Source organism: Salminus brasiliensis, chromosome 8 (genome assembly GCF_030463535.1).
Source record: "Salminus brasiliensis chromosome 8, fSalBra1.hap2, whole genome shotgun sequence".
NCBI lineage: Eukaryota > Metazoa > Chordata > Actinopteri > Characiformes > Bryconidae > Salminus > Salminus brasiliensis.
In genome coordinates, this window is record NC_132885.1 from 13,679,515 (window position 1) to 13,697,664 (window position 18,150).

The following is an 18,150-nucleotide window of genomic DNA, read 5'->3' on the forward strand; positions in this document are numbered from 1 at the left end:
CTCTCTCTCTCACACACACACACACACATACACACAAACACACACACACACCAAAATCAACTACTTTTGTTTTTCGACAATTTTAAGTTGACATACCGCTCGCCCAGCTAAACTTTGCCAGTTCAGCGTGGGCATGGGTGAGCATGTCTGGATTTGAAAAGCGGTGCAGTGGTTTTGGGATTAATGAACGGACTTGCATTCCTTTTGCTTTCAGTGGAACTGGCAGTTTTAGGGCCGTGTGAAATGCATATTTAGATTCCCCTCACTGAATTGCATATTAAGCTCTGTATTATATGTGATGTGATTGGGGCGTATTTCAAGAGACATGATTTTGTCAGAAAACAAACAGGTGAGTTCAAGCCATGTGACCGACTTGTAACCTAAAGCTGTAGTACAGCACAGAGCTTGACGGCGGTCATGAGAGAGCACTGAGCATTAAAGGAATAGAAGGAAAGTGTTGCACTGACTGAGTCCATTAAAAGGGGTTCTACAACAGTAGAGATGGTCACTGGTGTAATAGTTGGCATGAATTATTATGGAGCTCGTGGAGTTTTTAAACTTTTGCACAAAGCCCAATATTCTTTTGTGGTCAAAAATTGCATGATATATATTGGAATTATTAGAAATTAGCTTTTTCTTACAAATATATGTGCTGCAAAGGTTCTTTGAGCAATACCATAAAACCCAGGTCATCAAATCTGGACCTTGGAACCTAGAACCCAGTTTCTAGTCCGGGATTTTGTAATCACTGGAAATTAAGGGAACAGCTGATGCAATTTATCAGCCATGTAGTGCCAAACCTACTAAGGATGCTAAGGTCCAGACTTGAAGACCTCTGCCACAGAAGTGCCATTTGGGTTCCATAAAGAACCATGTTTATAAAAGAGATATGTAGGCGAAGAACCTTCAAAAGCAGTAGAAATGCAGGAAAGGTTCTTCACGCTTCCATTTCTTTCATAAAGTGGTTCTTCTATGGCATTGCTCAAAGAACCCTTTGTAGCACCTTAAGAGTTGTCTAGAGTGAATCATATTTCCTTCTGTTTGGCTCTAGAAATGAACAATATGTGTGTGTTCATACATGTAAATAGAAATATAACGTGTAACTCTGATCTGGCTTGCATAACTGTGCTGTTTTATCTGGAGATAAAGATCACAGTGTTGTAGCATTGTTCTTGGTCCCACAGCTACAGTTGAGTCTTCAGTATATGTGCAGGCAACCGCACTTCTATACAGATATATTTACACCGTGCCGGTGAGCCTATATTACATAGCCTACATACACAGAAAAGTACAGTTTCCACACCAACTGTTGACAACAGATTTCTCCAGATGTCTCAAGTCGTCACCTACAATTCTCTCTCTTTTTTTTTTTGCTATTACTTGTCAGAAACGCCTAGTCTGAAGAGGATGTGGCGTGTGATAAGTGGGTGCTGCATTTCCTCATTACTAAGACCATGACTGTAATTTACCATTACAGTACAGTATGCTTGATAAGGGTCCCAGAAAGGATCTCTAGAAGGGGAACTCTTTGCCTTGCAGTATCGCACAGATTTGGTTTTCCATCATGGTGCATCAATATGTAATTATTTGAATGGCTCGGGCCTGGAGCGCACAGCAGTTCTGCAGCTTTCAGAGCCTCTGCAGAACGCATCTGTCTCCACAGGCCATAATTGTGGCACGGGATGAAATTTAGCTGGTAGACACATTAACTGCCCTTTTAACGACAAAGCCCATTTCGAATGAGGATGGTTAAAACAATGAGACGGGATGCCGAGCTTAAAATATTATGATTATGATTCTGGTGGCACTGATGATGTTTCGTGGGGTTGTTGCAAGCATGACAGCAACCTTTGTTCAAACTGCTCTTCCACATGAGTGGAAAGGACTGAGTTGAGGGGTTGAAGCACGCTGAGGGGAAACTACCAGGATGGATGACGCGGCAGCCTTTAAATTGCCAATAAACCTAAAAGGGACATTACAGAGAGAAAGTAAAACAGAAGTATGACAGTTTTACATGGCTATAAAGCATCTCACAGACTGAGTTGATTAGAATAACAATACAAAAAAACCAAACAGCATAGCTTCAGACACGTTCTGGACTTACAGAGTTGAGGTTTGGCCCTTGGCACTACGTAAAAAAAAAAAAAAAAAAAAAGTAAAGAAAAAAAAAGTAGCTAACAAAAACTAGCAACTGTGTAGTAACAGCTAAAAAGAGACCTCAGGACGCATATGCATCCGCTTACGAGAAGAGTGCTGATGTAGACCCAGCTTCCCTTTGTCAGCATGACCGTACTCATAAGGAAATGAAAGGAAACACAATTGCTCAGTCCTCTTGCTCTCAAGTCCGATACATACGAGTACAATCAAGACTTTCCATCGTCTCATTACACACTTTTCATAAACAGAGGTTAGGAGGAAAGGGAGAAAGGGGAAAGAAAAAGGAGAAGGAGAACTGAAGGAGTAGCTGTAATATGCACAATAACATATACATTAACTTCCAGGTCTATGTAGTGTAACATGACATATAAATTACATCTGAAGTACATATGTGGTGGTGACTGTGCCGATTGTAAAACTGGAATGCAGAGAGCAACACTTGACCTCAAGCCACTTGACTAGTCCACTCTCTTACATAGCTGTGCTCCAGGGAGCTGAGTATAGCAGAGTGTTTCTTCTGCAGAAGTGTGAAATCGAATGCTACGACTGCTCAGGCACTCTTACACTCACATACTCTTATGCAGATACTCAAACAGAGAGAAAGAGAGAGCACGATAGCTGTGCATTAGACTGTTGCCGTAGACACATGATCGAGACTCCTCGTGCAGACACCTGTCGTTCCACGCTGCAGGCAGAAGAGGACCAGACCGCTCCTCTGCAAAATGGACCATGTGAACGAGTGGGGTATGGGTATAACACGCTGATGAGTGTCCGTTGAGAAGGGAGAACATCTTTCCAGAGATCAGACCGAGCTGGAGCTCGATTCAGACTGTAACAAACCCGAAAATCCTCTGTCCTTTAAGCTTGCAAGCTTTCGGCGGTCGTCTGTGCACTACCAACACTCAAAGTAAAGATAAAAACAAACAAACAAAAGAACAGAAAGATTAAACACCCCGTACATGTTTTTTTATGATTGTTTGCTTCTCCTTCTCAGGTTTGATGGGATTGATGAGAAGGTAAAGGATTGTCATCCATAAGATGCTGCTTAAACGCTTAAATGCAAACAGGGGCGCTTGTATGAACACAAGGTTGCTGGTAAGTGCACCATTTAGTCAACAATATTATTTAAAAAGAAAAATGCTGCAAAAATATAGAACAGAAGTCTTAAAGAGCACCTCAAAGCTAAAGCCTATTGCACATTTTAAAATGTAATACAAAAAAAGGGGGATACATAGATATTACATACAAAAACAAAAACAACAACAACAAAAAAAAAACATGACTGTACTACTTATAAAATTGTCTAACAGATGTGACTGCAATCAATTGTTGTCTTAGAGACTTTTTTATATGGACTTCATTAGATTTCATTTACGTCCATAAGAGCAGTCGAGCATGATTGTTAAATCAACACATTGTCATTTTCTTTTTTCTTTTTTTTTGCATTTTAAGACCAGCCTGGTCAGAGAAAACAGATAGAACTGTGATTAAGATTACTCGTAAAAAAACAAACAAAAAAAACAACAAAAGTGCAACAAATAAAAAGAAAAAAACGATCAAACAGCCATTCTTACAATTATACTCTGATTTAAAATGGAACAACAAAAATAATGGAAGCATTTGAAGCCAATGTTGCTGCATAGCTGGGTACGGTTTAAAGCGATTTCTTCAAAGAAAGTCGGAGAAGTTCAATATTACGATGTTAAGTGCTTGCAAATCACGTTTGAGAGTCTGCTCTCCAAGAACTGTTCCTTTCTTTCTTTCTTTCTTTCATCTTTTTCTCCTCCCTCACTTTCTCTTACTGGATTTCAAATGTCAGGATCTTGGGGAAACAAAAACAACAACATGCTGCCAAACCCTCCAGTATCGACACGCTGATCCTGGCCCTTTCTCAGCAGGGTTCAAACGTCAGGAGTTAGTTCACAGGCAGGTCATGCCAGGTGGGTCAGAGGGAAGGGTGGCGGTGGCAGTTCCCCCTCCCACCAGGAACACAGCGGTGCTGGATTTGGAGCGGGTGGCGCCTGACGCCCCCTGCCGTCCTCCTGCCCCATTGTTGTTCACCTCTCCGTCCAGCGTATCCGTAGAGATGACCCATGTGGAGGGGCGCCACCGCTTCAAGGAGTAAGGAGTCTTCACACGTCTCTTTATCTTCTCGCCTGACCCGGCTTTTCCCTCCTGAGACGAGCCCTCACCTGTAGGGGAGTGAGGAAGACGGAGAGAGAAAGGTTATATACTGAATAAGGTCAACGTAGCACAAATCTGAAGGTGGTCCTGTATCGTCCACACTGAAAACTGTAACACTGAAATGATGAACATTCAGATTAATGATGCCCCCTTTTGGTTGGAAAATGGAACTGCACATTATAAGGCTGAGAATGCCTACCACACAGTTATAGCCACGTCCAATATGGTCTATCCTAGTGGGAAAACCATAGGACTCATTTTTCCAAAAGCATCTTACTGTTACGATCATCTGAACTGGTGAAGAGAAGTAAAGTGGTGGCTCAGTGGTTACAGCGTTGTGATCAATAGCTGGGTCCAATAAGCTGACGCTGCTGGATCTCGCATGACTCATCCTAAGCTCTTTCTAGCCTTCTAAGCTGGGACATGTGAAGAAGTGTGTCATACTGTAAAGGTGTAAAAGCATGATAACAGTAAAGGTACCTAAAAAAAAGCTTAAGCATTTAAGAATAATCTTTGTGCCAAGATGCTTTTGGGAACCCAGCCCTGTAAATGTAATTTACATACTGTGCATATAGAAACGTCTTACATATTGTAAATAACTTGTCTGTACTTAAAGGACACGAATACGCTATATTGACAAAAGTATTTGGACATCAACACGTTACACCTAAACAAGCTTTTATGACATCCTGTTCTACTGTAAATCCACAGACATTAATATGGAGTTGGTCCCCCTTTGCAGCTCTAACAGCAGGATTGGAACTCTACAGTTATTCAATCAGCAGAGCGTTTACTTTACGTGGTCTGCCACTTTGTGGCCGAGCTGCTGTGGTTCCTAAAAGCTCCCCAATTTCAATAACATCGCTCACAGTTGATGGTGAAATATGTGGGAGGGAAGACATTTATCCAACTGACTTTCCTATTACAGTACCACACTGGAATTCAGACTGACCCATTCTTTCACTGATGTTCATTAAGGCCTGCCTAGGTGCTTGCTTTTAATACACCTGTGGAAATGGGACTAAATGAAACAAAGAATTGAACTGAAATGAAATGATTAAGTAGTGTCTCAATACTTTTGTCCAAATAGTGTTTTTCATTACAGATAGCATAATCATGTCTGTCCTGTTTGACATAACATACACTACTAGTGTATCATGTCTATGTGTAAAACTACTGTGATCCAGATCATCATGAAAATGTCTTTAAGTATTAAAAAATGACCATGTTTACACCTGGTCAGTGCATGTGACTAGTATCTAGACTGTATACGGAGAAGATTTTAACCACATTCATTTCCACTTGGTAGTCAAATGCATCTCCGGTTACTCAGACTGATATCCGTTTGCTGTGTGAGATGGATAATGCAAATTTGCTGGTTCTGCAGCAGTTTCGATTGTACTGGGAGGAGTTTCGGTTGTAGAAGGCCTCATGGAGAGATGTGTTAATATTGCTAGAACATGTGGCTCAAGCGTGTCTCAGACCACCCCCTGAAGTGCTTTGAGTGATCCGATTTATAGCTTGGGTGTGTTTACACTTGCATTTTTATGGTGACCCTGAAAAAACCCTCATATTAAAAGAGGCATGAAGTGACCAGGTGTAAACAGGGTCTACATTTTTGCCATATCACTAATTCGACCCCTAATTCTACTGTTGTGTTCTTAGAGATAAACACACTTCCTGCCAAGGTAAAACAAGCTTGAAATAATATTAGTGAATATTAGAGACTTCTGCATAGTACTGTAATTTGCTAAATGATACAATTTATATACCTGCATTAATTACAGAAATCATATTCCATCTATATTACAGTAAATTCAGTGTTCATACTGTGGTACACTCAACACTGTACATTTATGATGCCAATTCTTCTTGGTAATATGCACCGGTTCTACATGGTCAGTAAAGTAATTCTGATAGCACTGGGCAAAATGTGCATGATTGTACTTGATTATAATGCCACAAATGAAAAACAAACAACGTGTTGCAATTCTAACCTGGGAATACAGTCAGAGCTGATTTCCAAACAGCAAAGTTAAATCAACACAGCTTCCCGCCCTATAAAGCACCCAAATAATAGTATTACAACAGCCTGAGATTTCCGTGACCTTTCTCCACAGAAACTATGATGACTAGTGCTTGCTGCATCAATCTCCAGCACAAGGCACCACATAAACACTGCCATCCACTGTGACATGTTATTCTCTCATTTTCCTGTTTTGTTTTCGTGCCACAACCAGAGTCGGCCTATAATGGCCCTCACGTCTCCTTACATGCATCGTCCTTTATCGCCGTCTGCAACTGAGGCGGAACGTTTTGTGGATCCTTATCGGCTCCGAGGAATTTCCTTCCCTCTCTCTAAACGAGCACTCAAAGCAAAGAAAGAACAGAGAGCCAGCCTATCCCTCTCGTTGCTTGAAGTGGTAGCGCTTACTGGCTGGAGAGAGGAGGACATGCCCTGCACAAACAAACCGCCTGCCTTCCACTTGGAGAGGTTACTGTTTGTGGGGATGCTGACACGCACCCTAGGCTCTCCTCCCTGCTCCAGGGGATTGGAATAGCCAGGGTGCGCCTGAGCCTGTCTCCACACAGATAAAGGTCCAAGTATGACTCAGCCGAAGGGGACCGCTCAGAGACCATTATCAGCCAAGAAGAACGCACAACTACGCCGAGGTGAGAGACAGAAAGGCGAGAAGAGAAGGGAATGAAAGGGCAAGAGTGAGAAAAGAGGATGAAGAAGAGGAGAAAGATAGAGAGGGAAGAGAAAGTGAGGAAAATGGAGATAAGTGTGAGGACAGCCTCCCCAGAATTGTAACAGATTTTTCCATTTCCGTACCACTGCAGGCTAGGATGCATGTGCAACAAGAAGTGGAGATTTAGGTGCAATTTTGGCCTCCAGAGATATGATGGATGCATTCCATTAATGAAAATTCCCACTTCAGGAGCTTTTGGACACCTGCACATCAACCGAGCAGGAAGGCCACCTGCAACTTTCATTGCACTTCCGAAATAAGGGTTGAGATGCTTTCTTGTGTGGGCTGGATGGTTTTCTGCATGTATTATTTTAGATAGAAAAGTGGGTTTGTGCAATCAGATAAGCTGCGATAAAGGAGAATTTAACTGGCTGCAACTGGATGATGCACTGGTGTCCACATTTTATTTTCGGGGTCTTTAAAAAATGTGTCTATCAATTCTGAAAGTATTCATTTCCTTTTCTGAATTCTAAAACAAGCCGTTCCTGTTGCCACCTGTTTTTCAGGGTCAGAACAGCAGGAAATGCTATATTTTGCAGTTATGATCTTTTAAGTGCAGCGGAAAAGACCTTATCAGTAAATTTTTAGCTGGTCCTTTCCTGTTTTAATTCGGCCCTTAAATTTACATAATTTTTTGGTCTAAACTGTGCATGTCATAACTGACCTTAATTGGGCCCATGGTTGACTTGATCTGGTTTGAAATGAATTGGCATAAATAAAAAGAAAATAAATATGAGAGAAAGGATTTTTCTTTGAAGCAAAAAAAATGATAAACAACAAAGACAGATGAGAAGAGCTTACTGGATATAGAGGAATCCTGCGAAGTGGAGGACAGGTCCAGTGAATTGGGTCGCTCAGGTCTCCTGGGCTTGGGCTGTCTCAAAGGAGCTTCCTCCTTCACTTGTGGCACTGAGGGCTGGGCTGGTTGCTCTGAGGGTGGGGCAGCTGCAGCAGAAGGAGCAGCAGGAGCAGGAGCAGGGGTGCGGACATTGCTGTTGTTGTTGTTGGAGTTGGTGCGGCCCGTGTGGTCGCGGGCTGCAGGTTGCTCTCTCCTCAGCAGTGGCTCATGCTCGTCGGGGCTGGAGTTGATGTTGATGTTAAGGCGGCTGTCCTCTCCACTGAGCTGGCTCTGGAGCAGCGGGGCCCCACCCTCACCCTGTGGGCCGGCCGGGTTTGTGGTCCCAAACTGTCCAGAGGATCCGTTAACATAACCGTTAACCACCACCACCCCTGCTCCGCTCCGCACCACAGGCCCATTGTTGGTAAGAGTGACCAGATGAGGCTCCACAGCCGCCACAGTGTTCATCTTAGCCACGCCCGTCTCCACCTGCTTCAGGTTGGACTTGTGCTTGCCAAACTTCAGTCGAGATGATGACGACTCCTTGCTGGGGTTTTTGGTGTTGAGGGGCAAGCTGGTGGGACGCTTAGGAAGGTTCTGCTGCTTAGGAAGAGGGAACATGGCAGGTGGGGCATCACCCATTCCGCTGCTGCCTGCACCAAACTCTGCCTGTGTCCCACCTCCAGCTCCACCGGTCACCTCTGCCGCCAACTTTATGAAAGGGTAAAGCAAGCTGGAGCTGCCAGAGCTTAGCGGGTCAGGAGCGCTGAACTGTTTCTGAGAATGCTCCATCAGATTCTCATCAGAACTTTCTTTTAGGTTCTTATCCACCTCCTTAGGGTCCAGCTTCGTGGTTTCCAGGTCTTCCTCAGTCAGCTGCAGGCACACAGGAACGCTGCTCCCCACACCGGCCTCCTCAGAGTGCCCCAGTTCGGAGATGGTGGTCATGATTGTGCTAGGGGTGAGGCCTGTAGTGGTGGTGGTCGTGGAGAGACTTGCTCCGCTGGTCTCCGGGCTTGGGAGCCGGGCCTGGGCCTGGGCCTGCTGCCTCTCGTAGTTTATAGAATTTCTGTTCTTCTCTCCAGTGCCTGCTGTGCCTGTGCCGATGCCACTCACACCCATGCCGCTCACTGAGGACGTGCCTGAGGTGGACATGTCTCCAGGAAGGTTCTTTACCATGCCTTCGTGGTCCTCAATGTAAGAAGAGGAGGAGTAGTCAGGGTAAGGCCCCATCTTTGGAACCCTGCGGCTGTGGGTGAGATTCCTACAACAGGACAAGAAGAAAGCCAGTTATATAAATGGCAGTTTCAGATAACTATGCATTACGTCAGCTTGTGTAACGTGGTGGCATAGTCTAGTGTACTACTAAATCCACTAGTTGGCGCTCTGGGCCACAGTCAACTAGTCGAGCACAGCGTAAAGTACAGAGTTTCAAAGTCCAAAGTAGTGAATTGATACTGGAACTGACAACTAGCTAGCTAGTAAAAATTAGTTATCATGCAACCCCTAGCAGTAACGTCATCCAGAGTTCTTAAAAACCTATAAACAGCATAAACAGACACAACCACTCTGATGACTGAGTGTGCATTTGTTAGCGGACCTCTCGTTCTGAAGTGCTGTGCTCATAGGGTTGACTGTAGGGCTGACAGATTTGTTCCTGTCCCAGATAAGAAGCAGCTCCGCCATGCGCTCCTCTGCACACTGAGCAGTCAGGCGAGCCTCTGCATCCTGATCCCAACAGTCCTCCATCGTCTCCTTCAGAGAACGCACGGCCTGAGACAAAAAAAAGAGACAGAAAGATAAGTAAATAAATACCACAGTACATGTACAGAAACTCATTTATGCAAAAATCATGCTAACTTCACAGAGCAGGGGTAAGAAATGCAGTTCCTAGAGGTCTGCGTCGGTTAACTGCAAGCCCTTGAATGCTCAGCTACGAGCCTTCCTAACTGTGCTGCTGAAGGAAATCAATTAGTAATCAATTCACGCACTGAAATGCTGCAAACACCTGCAGCGCTGCGGGGTGCTAGAAAATTAGGTTGCCCATCCCTGTCACAGAAGCAGAAAATGAGCACATATGTCCCCCTTACCAGGCTGTTCTCCTTCCAGGCCTCGGGGAACTTTGGTCTCTGTTTCTCTCGGGACACCAGCACCTGCATATCCTCGAAGGACGGGTGGTTCCCTGCCTCCGCCTGGAAAGCCATCTGGTACTCTGGTACCGTCTCCCCTGCAAACGAACACACACTTGGTTACAGCACCGTACAGAAGCAGCAGGTTCGCTGAAAGGTCGCCTTGTCTTCTGCATTAGTGGGACATAATAAACGCATGACAGTAAAATAAAGCTGAGTATATGAGACAGTAACACAGGTTTCAGCTAACTCCACTGTACTGTCGCCCACCATTTCTAGTCCAATAAACAGACATGGCTGATTAAACTGGCAGTGATTTCAGTAAACCGACGCTGCAGATTGACAAGAGTAGACTTGTAAACCGCTGGCATAGACGGAGTAGCCGTGTCATGTCAAATCACAGTCCTTACCAGGGAATGAATGAAGGCAACAGAAGATAGGGGGTGAGATATGAGCGCACCGAAATTGGGTCATCTAACACGCTGCAGCCATTCTGCTTAGCCAGCAGAATGTTCACAGGTCCTAAATGTGTGTATGAGATACACAGAACTGTAGTTCTCACCTGGGAAGAGGTCTGTACAGCGCATGAAGGTTTCCCAGTAGATCAGACCAATGGCATACATATCCACCTGCTTGAGGGCAGACTCGCAATCCCTCAGGTTCACTGCCCCCTCCAGCACCTCTGGGGCCATGTAGCGAATGGTCCCCACCTGGACAAGACAGGAGCACGCATTATGTGGGATGTGCTAGACAAGCTGCCCTAGTGGCCAATGACCTTGACTTGAGCAAGCAGTCACAGACAACAAATACCACTTAGGAGCTACATTTTTCCCTTGTTTGTCCAGAACTTCACTACGCAGAAAGCTTAAATCTCCATTTTAGAGGTTTTTCACTTTGACAATTTAAACTTGGCAGTTGTTCTTCACATTGCATCAAAATGTAGCAATGAATGGACCTAAGGGAAGAATAAAATCTTTCTAAACAGTTTTTTTCCTCTCTTGTAAAGTTTTGGACATTTTGGAGATGAAAGGTTTTTGCATGACAACAACGTACAAATACAAACAATGTACAAATGTGCTTCACTGCTTCAAATTATGGTTAACGTTTGTTTATCCCACTTCTACGACAGTGGCAGTGAGAGTAAAATCACCTTAAGGACTGCAATTTGATCAGGCTTAACATAGCCTACACCTCCAGACAGCCCTAGTTTTCTAGACGACATTCACTCTGATCTGTGTTATATGAGAGAGGGTTCCAGGCTTGTGAGCACTGTTTGGTATACCTCGCTAATGGCAGCGTTCTCCTCCTCTCCAGGGCGAACAAGTCGGTTTCCTGTCAGTTTCATGGACAGGCCGAAATCGCTGATTACACAGGTGCCGTCGTTCTTCACCAGCACGTTTCTACTGTTCAGGTCTCTGTGCGACACCGCAGGTTTATATGAATCTGAGAGAGGGGAAAGACAGAGAATGTACATTAGTGTGAGATATGGCAGCAAAGCTTGTCTTTATATGGAGGTAAATGTTTCCAATGATGTATGGGCCACAAGGGAGGTGATGCAATAAAAAAAAAAAAAAAAAAAAAATCATTCTCTTTCCAGTATTATCAGTGTTCAATGAGTCTAACATGAAAAAGACCGGACAAGACTGGTCAGCTCTCGCCCCAAAACCACTACAAGATCAATGTACTCCACACCTTTGCATGCTTTTAAACCTTCAGCTAATATTAACTGAACTAGTTTTTCTATGTGAAATAAGCCAAAATATCCCACTGCAGGACACTGATCAGCAGCTGCAGTAAAGGGTTGGTTGTACTGGCCTTAAAAGAGGTTTTAGTAGTTACTACATGTAAGAGTTCTACACTGCCCGTCCCTGACTTTGGTCATTTAAACAATTTGCTTAATTAATATCTGGCATGGTAACATTGTGTGTTAGTCAGATTGTATATGAGACTGATTTAACCCTGATTGTTGCATGAATGAAGGAAAATATAAATCTTAGAGGACTTCCATAAACAATCAAATAAAAGGTCAACTAAAGGGACAAAAGTATTGAGACACCTGCTTATTTATTGCATCTTACAAGGGTAACAAGGGTATTTAAAAACAACAACAATCCTCCTTATGTTGGAGCAACTGTCTCTACTGTCCAGGACAGGCTTTCTACTAGTTTTTGGAGCATTGCTGTGAGAATTTGATTGCATACAGTGAAAAGAGTGTTCGTGAGGTCAGGATGTTGGATAATCACCATCTCACCTCATCCCCAACTCATCTCAGAAGGGATGGAGTTGAGCACCATCATTCCAGAGAACACGGTTCCACTGCTCCACAGCTCAATGCTGGGGGGCTTTATAACCTTCTAGCCCACACCTGGCATTAGGCATGGTGTCAATAGGTCATTCTATTGGCAATTCTTCTCTACAGGTACTAGACAAGCTGTGTGTGTACACATTTGCACTTCTGTGTTTGCGATGGGTGCAACTGTAGGTAGGGGTGTCCACATATATTTGGACATATAGGGGACATATAAGGTAGCTCCTGCCCTGCAAGCTTTCCAATAATCACCACCCAAACACACCTGATCCAGCTCATTATCAAGCAGTTTATTCGCTGAATCAGGTGTTTTGGGGCCGGGGATACACAGGCCTATTCAGACGGGAATCAATTTACATGAGCTTCTGGAGTAATTTCCTTTTGTAATGGGGCTCCTCTGTGATTTTATTCCTGTCAGGCATGTATTTATCTGCCTCCTCTTCTGAGAAAACTGCAGGCCGAATTACCTTCCTTTTTTCACTGAACTTGTGAAGCTATGGTTTATCCGGGGTGGAGTCCCCACATAATCCGGGTAATTTTACTGTCGTCCGCTTGCAAGAGTTTTACCACTGAAAACAAATGCACAAATACGCTTCATGAACCACACACGAGAGCTTGGTTTTGTGCAGGAGTTTCTTACAGACTCGCTAATACTTTATTAATGCATTTACATCCAAAGTTTTAACTTAAACTCTGCATTCATTTTATGGTTCCACGGTTAACTTTGCAGACCAAGAAAATCACTGCTTCAGGGTTCATTTACTGAACCAATGCCTCTCCTAATGAGATCATATTTTAAAAAATGGTCTCTCAAAAATCACACAACTCCAATGCAAAGTACAGCAAGCCGATGTAAGAACTGTGAAGGCAGCTGGACTGAGAAAGCTGGAAAATGGGTGTTTTATCTCTAGGGAAGGAAAGGCTTTATTGAACAAAACTGAGCTGCTAAAAAAATTGTGAGAAACACTATTACCCACCAGTCCCTCTGCACAGAATGGCTGGCAGGCATCGTCACAAATTAGGTTTGCTCTACATAACACTGCAATGTACCAAAACAAAGTGCATCAATGCCAGGAGATGCACACTACGGAGGCAGCCACAAGGTGGCAGTGCAACAGCCCTGTAGCATGAGTGTAGAGGCTGTTGGATAAATGTCTCTCTGCCACTCCTCCCCCACCAGCTCTCTGCTCTGTGTGTCTGGCTCTGAACTTCAGGCTCTAATGAAGCCAGGGCAGAGACAGAGAGAGAGAGAGAGAGAGACAGACAGAGAGAGAGAGAGAGAGAGAGAGGCAGAGACAGACAGACAGAGAGCGAGAGAGAGCGAGAGAGAGAGAGAGAGAGAGAGAGAGAGAGAGAGAGAGAGAGAGTGTGTGTAGCAGAGCCAGGCAGAGGCCCGATGAGCACAGGATCCTGCCGCAGCTCCCTGGCACTGAGCCATCGCCAGAGAAACCAGAGGAGCACACACAAACGCACACAAATTAGCCCTATCTTATCTGCACTGCTCCTGCTGCTGCTGGCTCTTTAAAGAGCAGGCCACTGAGCAGCTCAGTTAGCCAAAAGCTAAGCTCTGACAATTTCATTTATCAGAAGGCACCGTCCACCTGTCCATCTTCCTCTCAACTCCAGTGACCAGATTCCTGCTCAGCAGCATGTTGTATATACACACCGAGCGCCTGGATAAAAATGTCAGTGGTTTTAAATCTTGGCTAAACAGAGAACATCCTGTTCCCTTAGTCCCGGTTCACACACGTGCTACGTGCTCTACGCTGCTGCACACTACTACTGGGACCCCTAGGCAACATGCCACTGTTCTGTCTAACACAACGGCGCAGCATGAAAAATGAATCAGCGTCTGATTCATATTTCAGAAAACGTGCCGTCTGACCCAGATGCGCGCATCAGAGTGAGCCCTGGAGGTGACCGGGGCGGTCTGCCGCTGCACCGCCACAAACAGGCTGCCCAGCGCCGGCCGTCCTATGGGTGGATTCACACTGCTTTTTTTATCCGGTGCGGTTAGGACTGCATAGCAGCTGGGCCACAGATGCGGCCTTACTGCAGGGTGGACTGCGCTCACATGCCGTGCCCTTTCCGAACCAGACCTGGTTAGACGCGTCGGAGGGAGGGCTTTTTAATGCCTGCTGCACTTATAGCCAAAGAAAACAAAAAAACAGGGATTCATCTTCTTCAGGGATTCTTTTTTTTTTTTTTTTTTTTTTTTAAACAAATAAATAATCTTTATCTGCTGCTTTACCAGCATGCGATCAATTACCAGACAGAGTTCCCTGAAGTTCCAGCCCACTAGCTTCTATTTTTAAGTGCGTTTCAAGTAAACAGGTTATTTTCCAAGCACAGAGAGTTGCGTCAAAGTTTTTGTCTGTGGTAAATCAACTGTACTCTACAAACATGGCTGATGGAGATCAGGCTGAAAAAACGCTATTCCTCTAAAGGGGCCCTAAAACGGAAACTGTTAGTTGGATAATTAAAGTTCAGTACATGGAACTGGCACAGCATGATCCTTAAACACTGTTGTGATCTCCTTTAAAAGAAACAGTATACAGCATAACCAAAACAGACCTGGAAAACCTACCAAGACACCCCTTCCCCACAAGTGAAAGCCCACTAGTCAAATCTGTATACCGAGAAACAGCACATCACCTTCTCTAAAACTCTAAAATATGGGTTGCTACTAGTAATGTCCTGACCCGATCTAGTGACTCTGGATTGTGGGCCAATCCATGGATTTTAATGTTTTACTAGTGTTAACCAACAGCACATCTTACCCAAGTTGTGGGACATCCTATGTAAATCTGATGAAATGGGATTTGATGCAGCACAAATGTGAAATGTTGTAAAATGTGGAATAAAAAATGTTCTCTGTACACGTTGCGTGAACTACATACTGCTGCCATGTTGCCCAACCCAATAATACACACTTAATACACGCATTCATGAGACATGTCTCCAGGCAGGTGTCTCTTTGTGTCCAAGTCATAGTCTTTGAAAAACAAGTGTCAGCCTGTGTCCCATGAGTCCTGCATTACCAGAGACTACGTGCGAGTTTCTGCACTGAATGTGTGTAACTGTGAGTCTGTCTCAGTGTGGGTGTACATCTCTACAGCGTTTGAAGGTGACCCTCACCTCCTCTCAGCAGCTCCGTGTGCAGGTAGGCCAGTCCTCTGGTGACCGAGTGGGCGAGACGGCAGCAGCTGACCCAGTCCAGGGTATGTAGACTCAGGTACCGACACAGAGAGCCCTGAATACAAACACATGTACTACAGTTACACGGAGACAGAGCAACCGCCTTTTAGAAACAGCACCCTATAATGCTGCATGGTATAGGGTTATAGTTCCCTAAACATCCAAGATGGTAAGAAAGTACTTGCAGAGCAGCATGTGGTGTCAAGAAATTTCTTTGAGTGCTCTTGTTTAAAGAGCTAATTAAATTAAAAACACATAATTATCAGTACAGTCATACTAGGAAGCTATTCACGCTAATGAATAATACAGACTACTGTACACACACACACACACACACACACACACACACACACACACACACACACACACACACACACACACACCTGGGTTAATTAACCTTGGGAAGCTAATTTTAAACTGATTAAGGCTTGGAGAACTTCCATGTTAGTTAACCTGATTAATGATCTTTATTATTGGTGGACTCCAAACATCTTCCTGCAAGCTACCTTCCTGAAGGTTCAACGCCAACCCACATCCAACACACCCCATTCAGCCAATCTAGGTCTTCTCAAGACAATAGTTGTCTAGACTGTGGGGGTGGGGGTGGATTAGGGTTGGATCAAAAGACTGTGGAAACACACTTTCTATTTATTTGCATATGTAAATATGTAAATAAATGGATGTGCTGTTCCGCAGTATTGTAGCACCATATTCTGCTGAAGTCGCTGTCGTCTTTTACAGATTTGACTTGGGCTCTCGCTGACGTCACTTCTTGGATGGCGGCTCACCACCTTAAACTCAACCCCAGCAAGACAGAGCTGCTGTACATCCCGGGAACTGCTGGACTTCAAAACGATCTTTCCATCTCCTTTGAGAACTCACTGGTCACTCCATCTACAGAAGCGCGAAGCCTTGGTGTAGTCATGGATGATCAGTTATCGCTCTCAAGTCATGTTGCAAACATAACTCGGTCATGCCGATTTCTCCTGTACAACATCCAGAGAATTCGACCCTTCCTCTCCAGAGAGGCCACCCAGGTGCTCGTTCAGTCTCTCGTCACTTCAAGACTTGACTAATGAAACTTTCCTCTGGCTGGTCTTCCTCTGCGCACCATCAGGCCCCTGCAACTCATCCAGAATGCAGCGGCACAGGACGTCTTCAACGTTTCTAAATTCAGCCATGTCACTCCACTGCTGCGTTTCTCTATTCTGTCCTGGCACCAAAGTGGTGGAATGAACTTCCTCTGGGTGTCCGAACGGCAGAGTCGCCCACTGTCTTCAAACGCAGACTGAAGACCCACCTCTTCCGAGAATACTTGAGCGAATATTAGAGTATTATGGTCTCCATATTGGCTTGTGTTTAGCAGTGTCTAAACTTAGAGGTATCTTTGAATTTTAGTCTATTCAAACTAGCTGAGGTTTTTCTTGAGTATACAGTGAGGCACTTTTGTAAGTCACTCTGGATAAGAGCGTCTGCTAAATGCCTTAAATGTAAATGTAAAAATAATATATTAAATTAACCTAGAGCTGGGCAATAGGAAGATATTTTACCGTATCATGATATATATTGTTATTGTGACAATAAGCTTTTCTAAGCATATTGACGATACTGTTAGTGCTTAATAAACACAGATCAGCTGCAGGTTTCATTACTAAGAGTGTCTGACTGATTTAATTAGATGAAGAGCAACAGATGTTGTTCAGTACGGGAGAAAATCTGAATAGTAGTTTTTAGGAATCTGTCGCAACTGATGTTTTTAGTCTGTGATTACTTGTATTGTGATAAATATTGTGTATCACGAAAAAAGTCTTTCAAATATCGCGATTTTTACAATATCGCCCAACCCTACTTGAACCTGTTTGATAGTTTAAATAAACAGATAAACAGTGATGCTTTGTGCATCAAAACTGTGCAAAAATGGTCTCTGTATTTGTATTTTCTCATTGAAAATCTGTCTGCTATTCAATTCGTATTTATACACTATTGCAAAGTCACCTATAAAAATAGGAACCTCAGGCGTTCGAGCTGGAAAGGGTTATTCTCTTATTCCCCTCTGAGCGTGCAAAAAAAAAAAAAAAAAGTTTAAATCGCAGCCATGCCAGAAGTCCCTGTTGCCATAGTGACTGGCATGAAAATGAAAGTTACCCCCAGCAGCTGACTCTGGACCAGCAGAACAGTATATCATGACGAGAACACAAAACCACTAGGCTATAGAACTGAGCCCATTAGGGAGACTGTGGAATCTTCTGAATCAGCCTAAGGGCAGTTGTTACTGTCTCCAAGAGGAAATGCAAACATTTGCCTTTAAGCCCCTCCCCCTGTGCTTAAGGCAGCTAATGCATTTCCATCCAGGGTAAATAATTAGCAGCGGAGCGGAACAAGAACAAACACAGTAATGTCTGTCTGTCGAGACACAACAGTAGAGGCGTTCATTCCTCCAAGTCACACTCGCACACTCACACACTCACACACTCACACACAAGCTAGACAGGTTTGCCTGTTGTAACATGTTACACTGGCATGTGGAGGAATGTGGTGCTTTCTGTCTACATTAGAGGAGTTGGGCGACAGACGTTTGCTACT

At 44.1% G+C, this 18,150-nt stretch overlaps 1 protein-coding gene across 1 annotated transcript in view; it reads right to left on the reverse strand.

Moving 5' to 3' along the window:
• The window catches only part of bmpr2b (bone morphogenetic protein receptor, type II b (serine/threonine kinase)), a 71,871-nt gene that overhangs the window by 298 nt on the left and 53,423 nt on the right, over positions 1-18,150 (reverse strand). The window contains exons 7-13 of the mRNA XM_072685695.1: positions 15,508-15,622; positions 11,344-11,504; positions 10,624-10,771; positions 10,023-10,159; positions 9,533-9,705; positions 7,896-9,196; positions 1-4,349 (exon numbers count right to left, since the gene is read on the reverse strand). The exon at positions 1-4,349 is cut by the window's left edge and continues 298 nt beyond it. Of these exons, the coding sequence (XP_072541796.1) occupies positions 4,078-4,349; positions 7,896-9,196; positions 9,533-9,705; positions 10,023-10,159; positions 10,624-10,771; positions 11,344-11,504; positions 15,508-15,622 (2,307 nt within the window). The 3' untranslated portion in view covers positions 1-4,077. The remainder of the gene's footprint in view (positions 4,350-7,895; positions 9,197-9,532; positions 9,706-10,022; positions 10,160-10,623; positions 10,772-11,343; positions 11,505-15,507; positions 15,623-18,150) is intronic.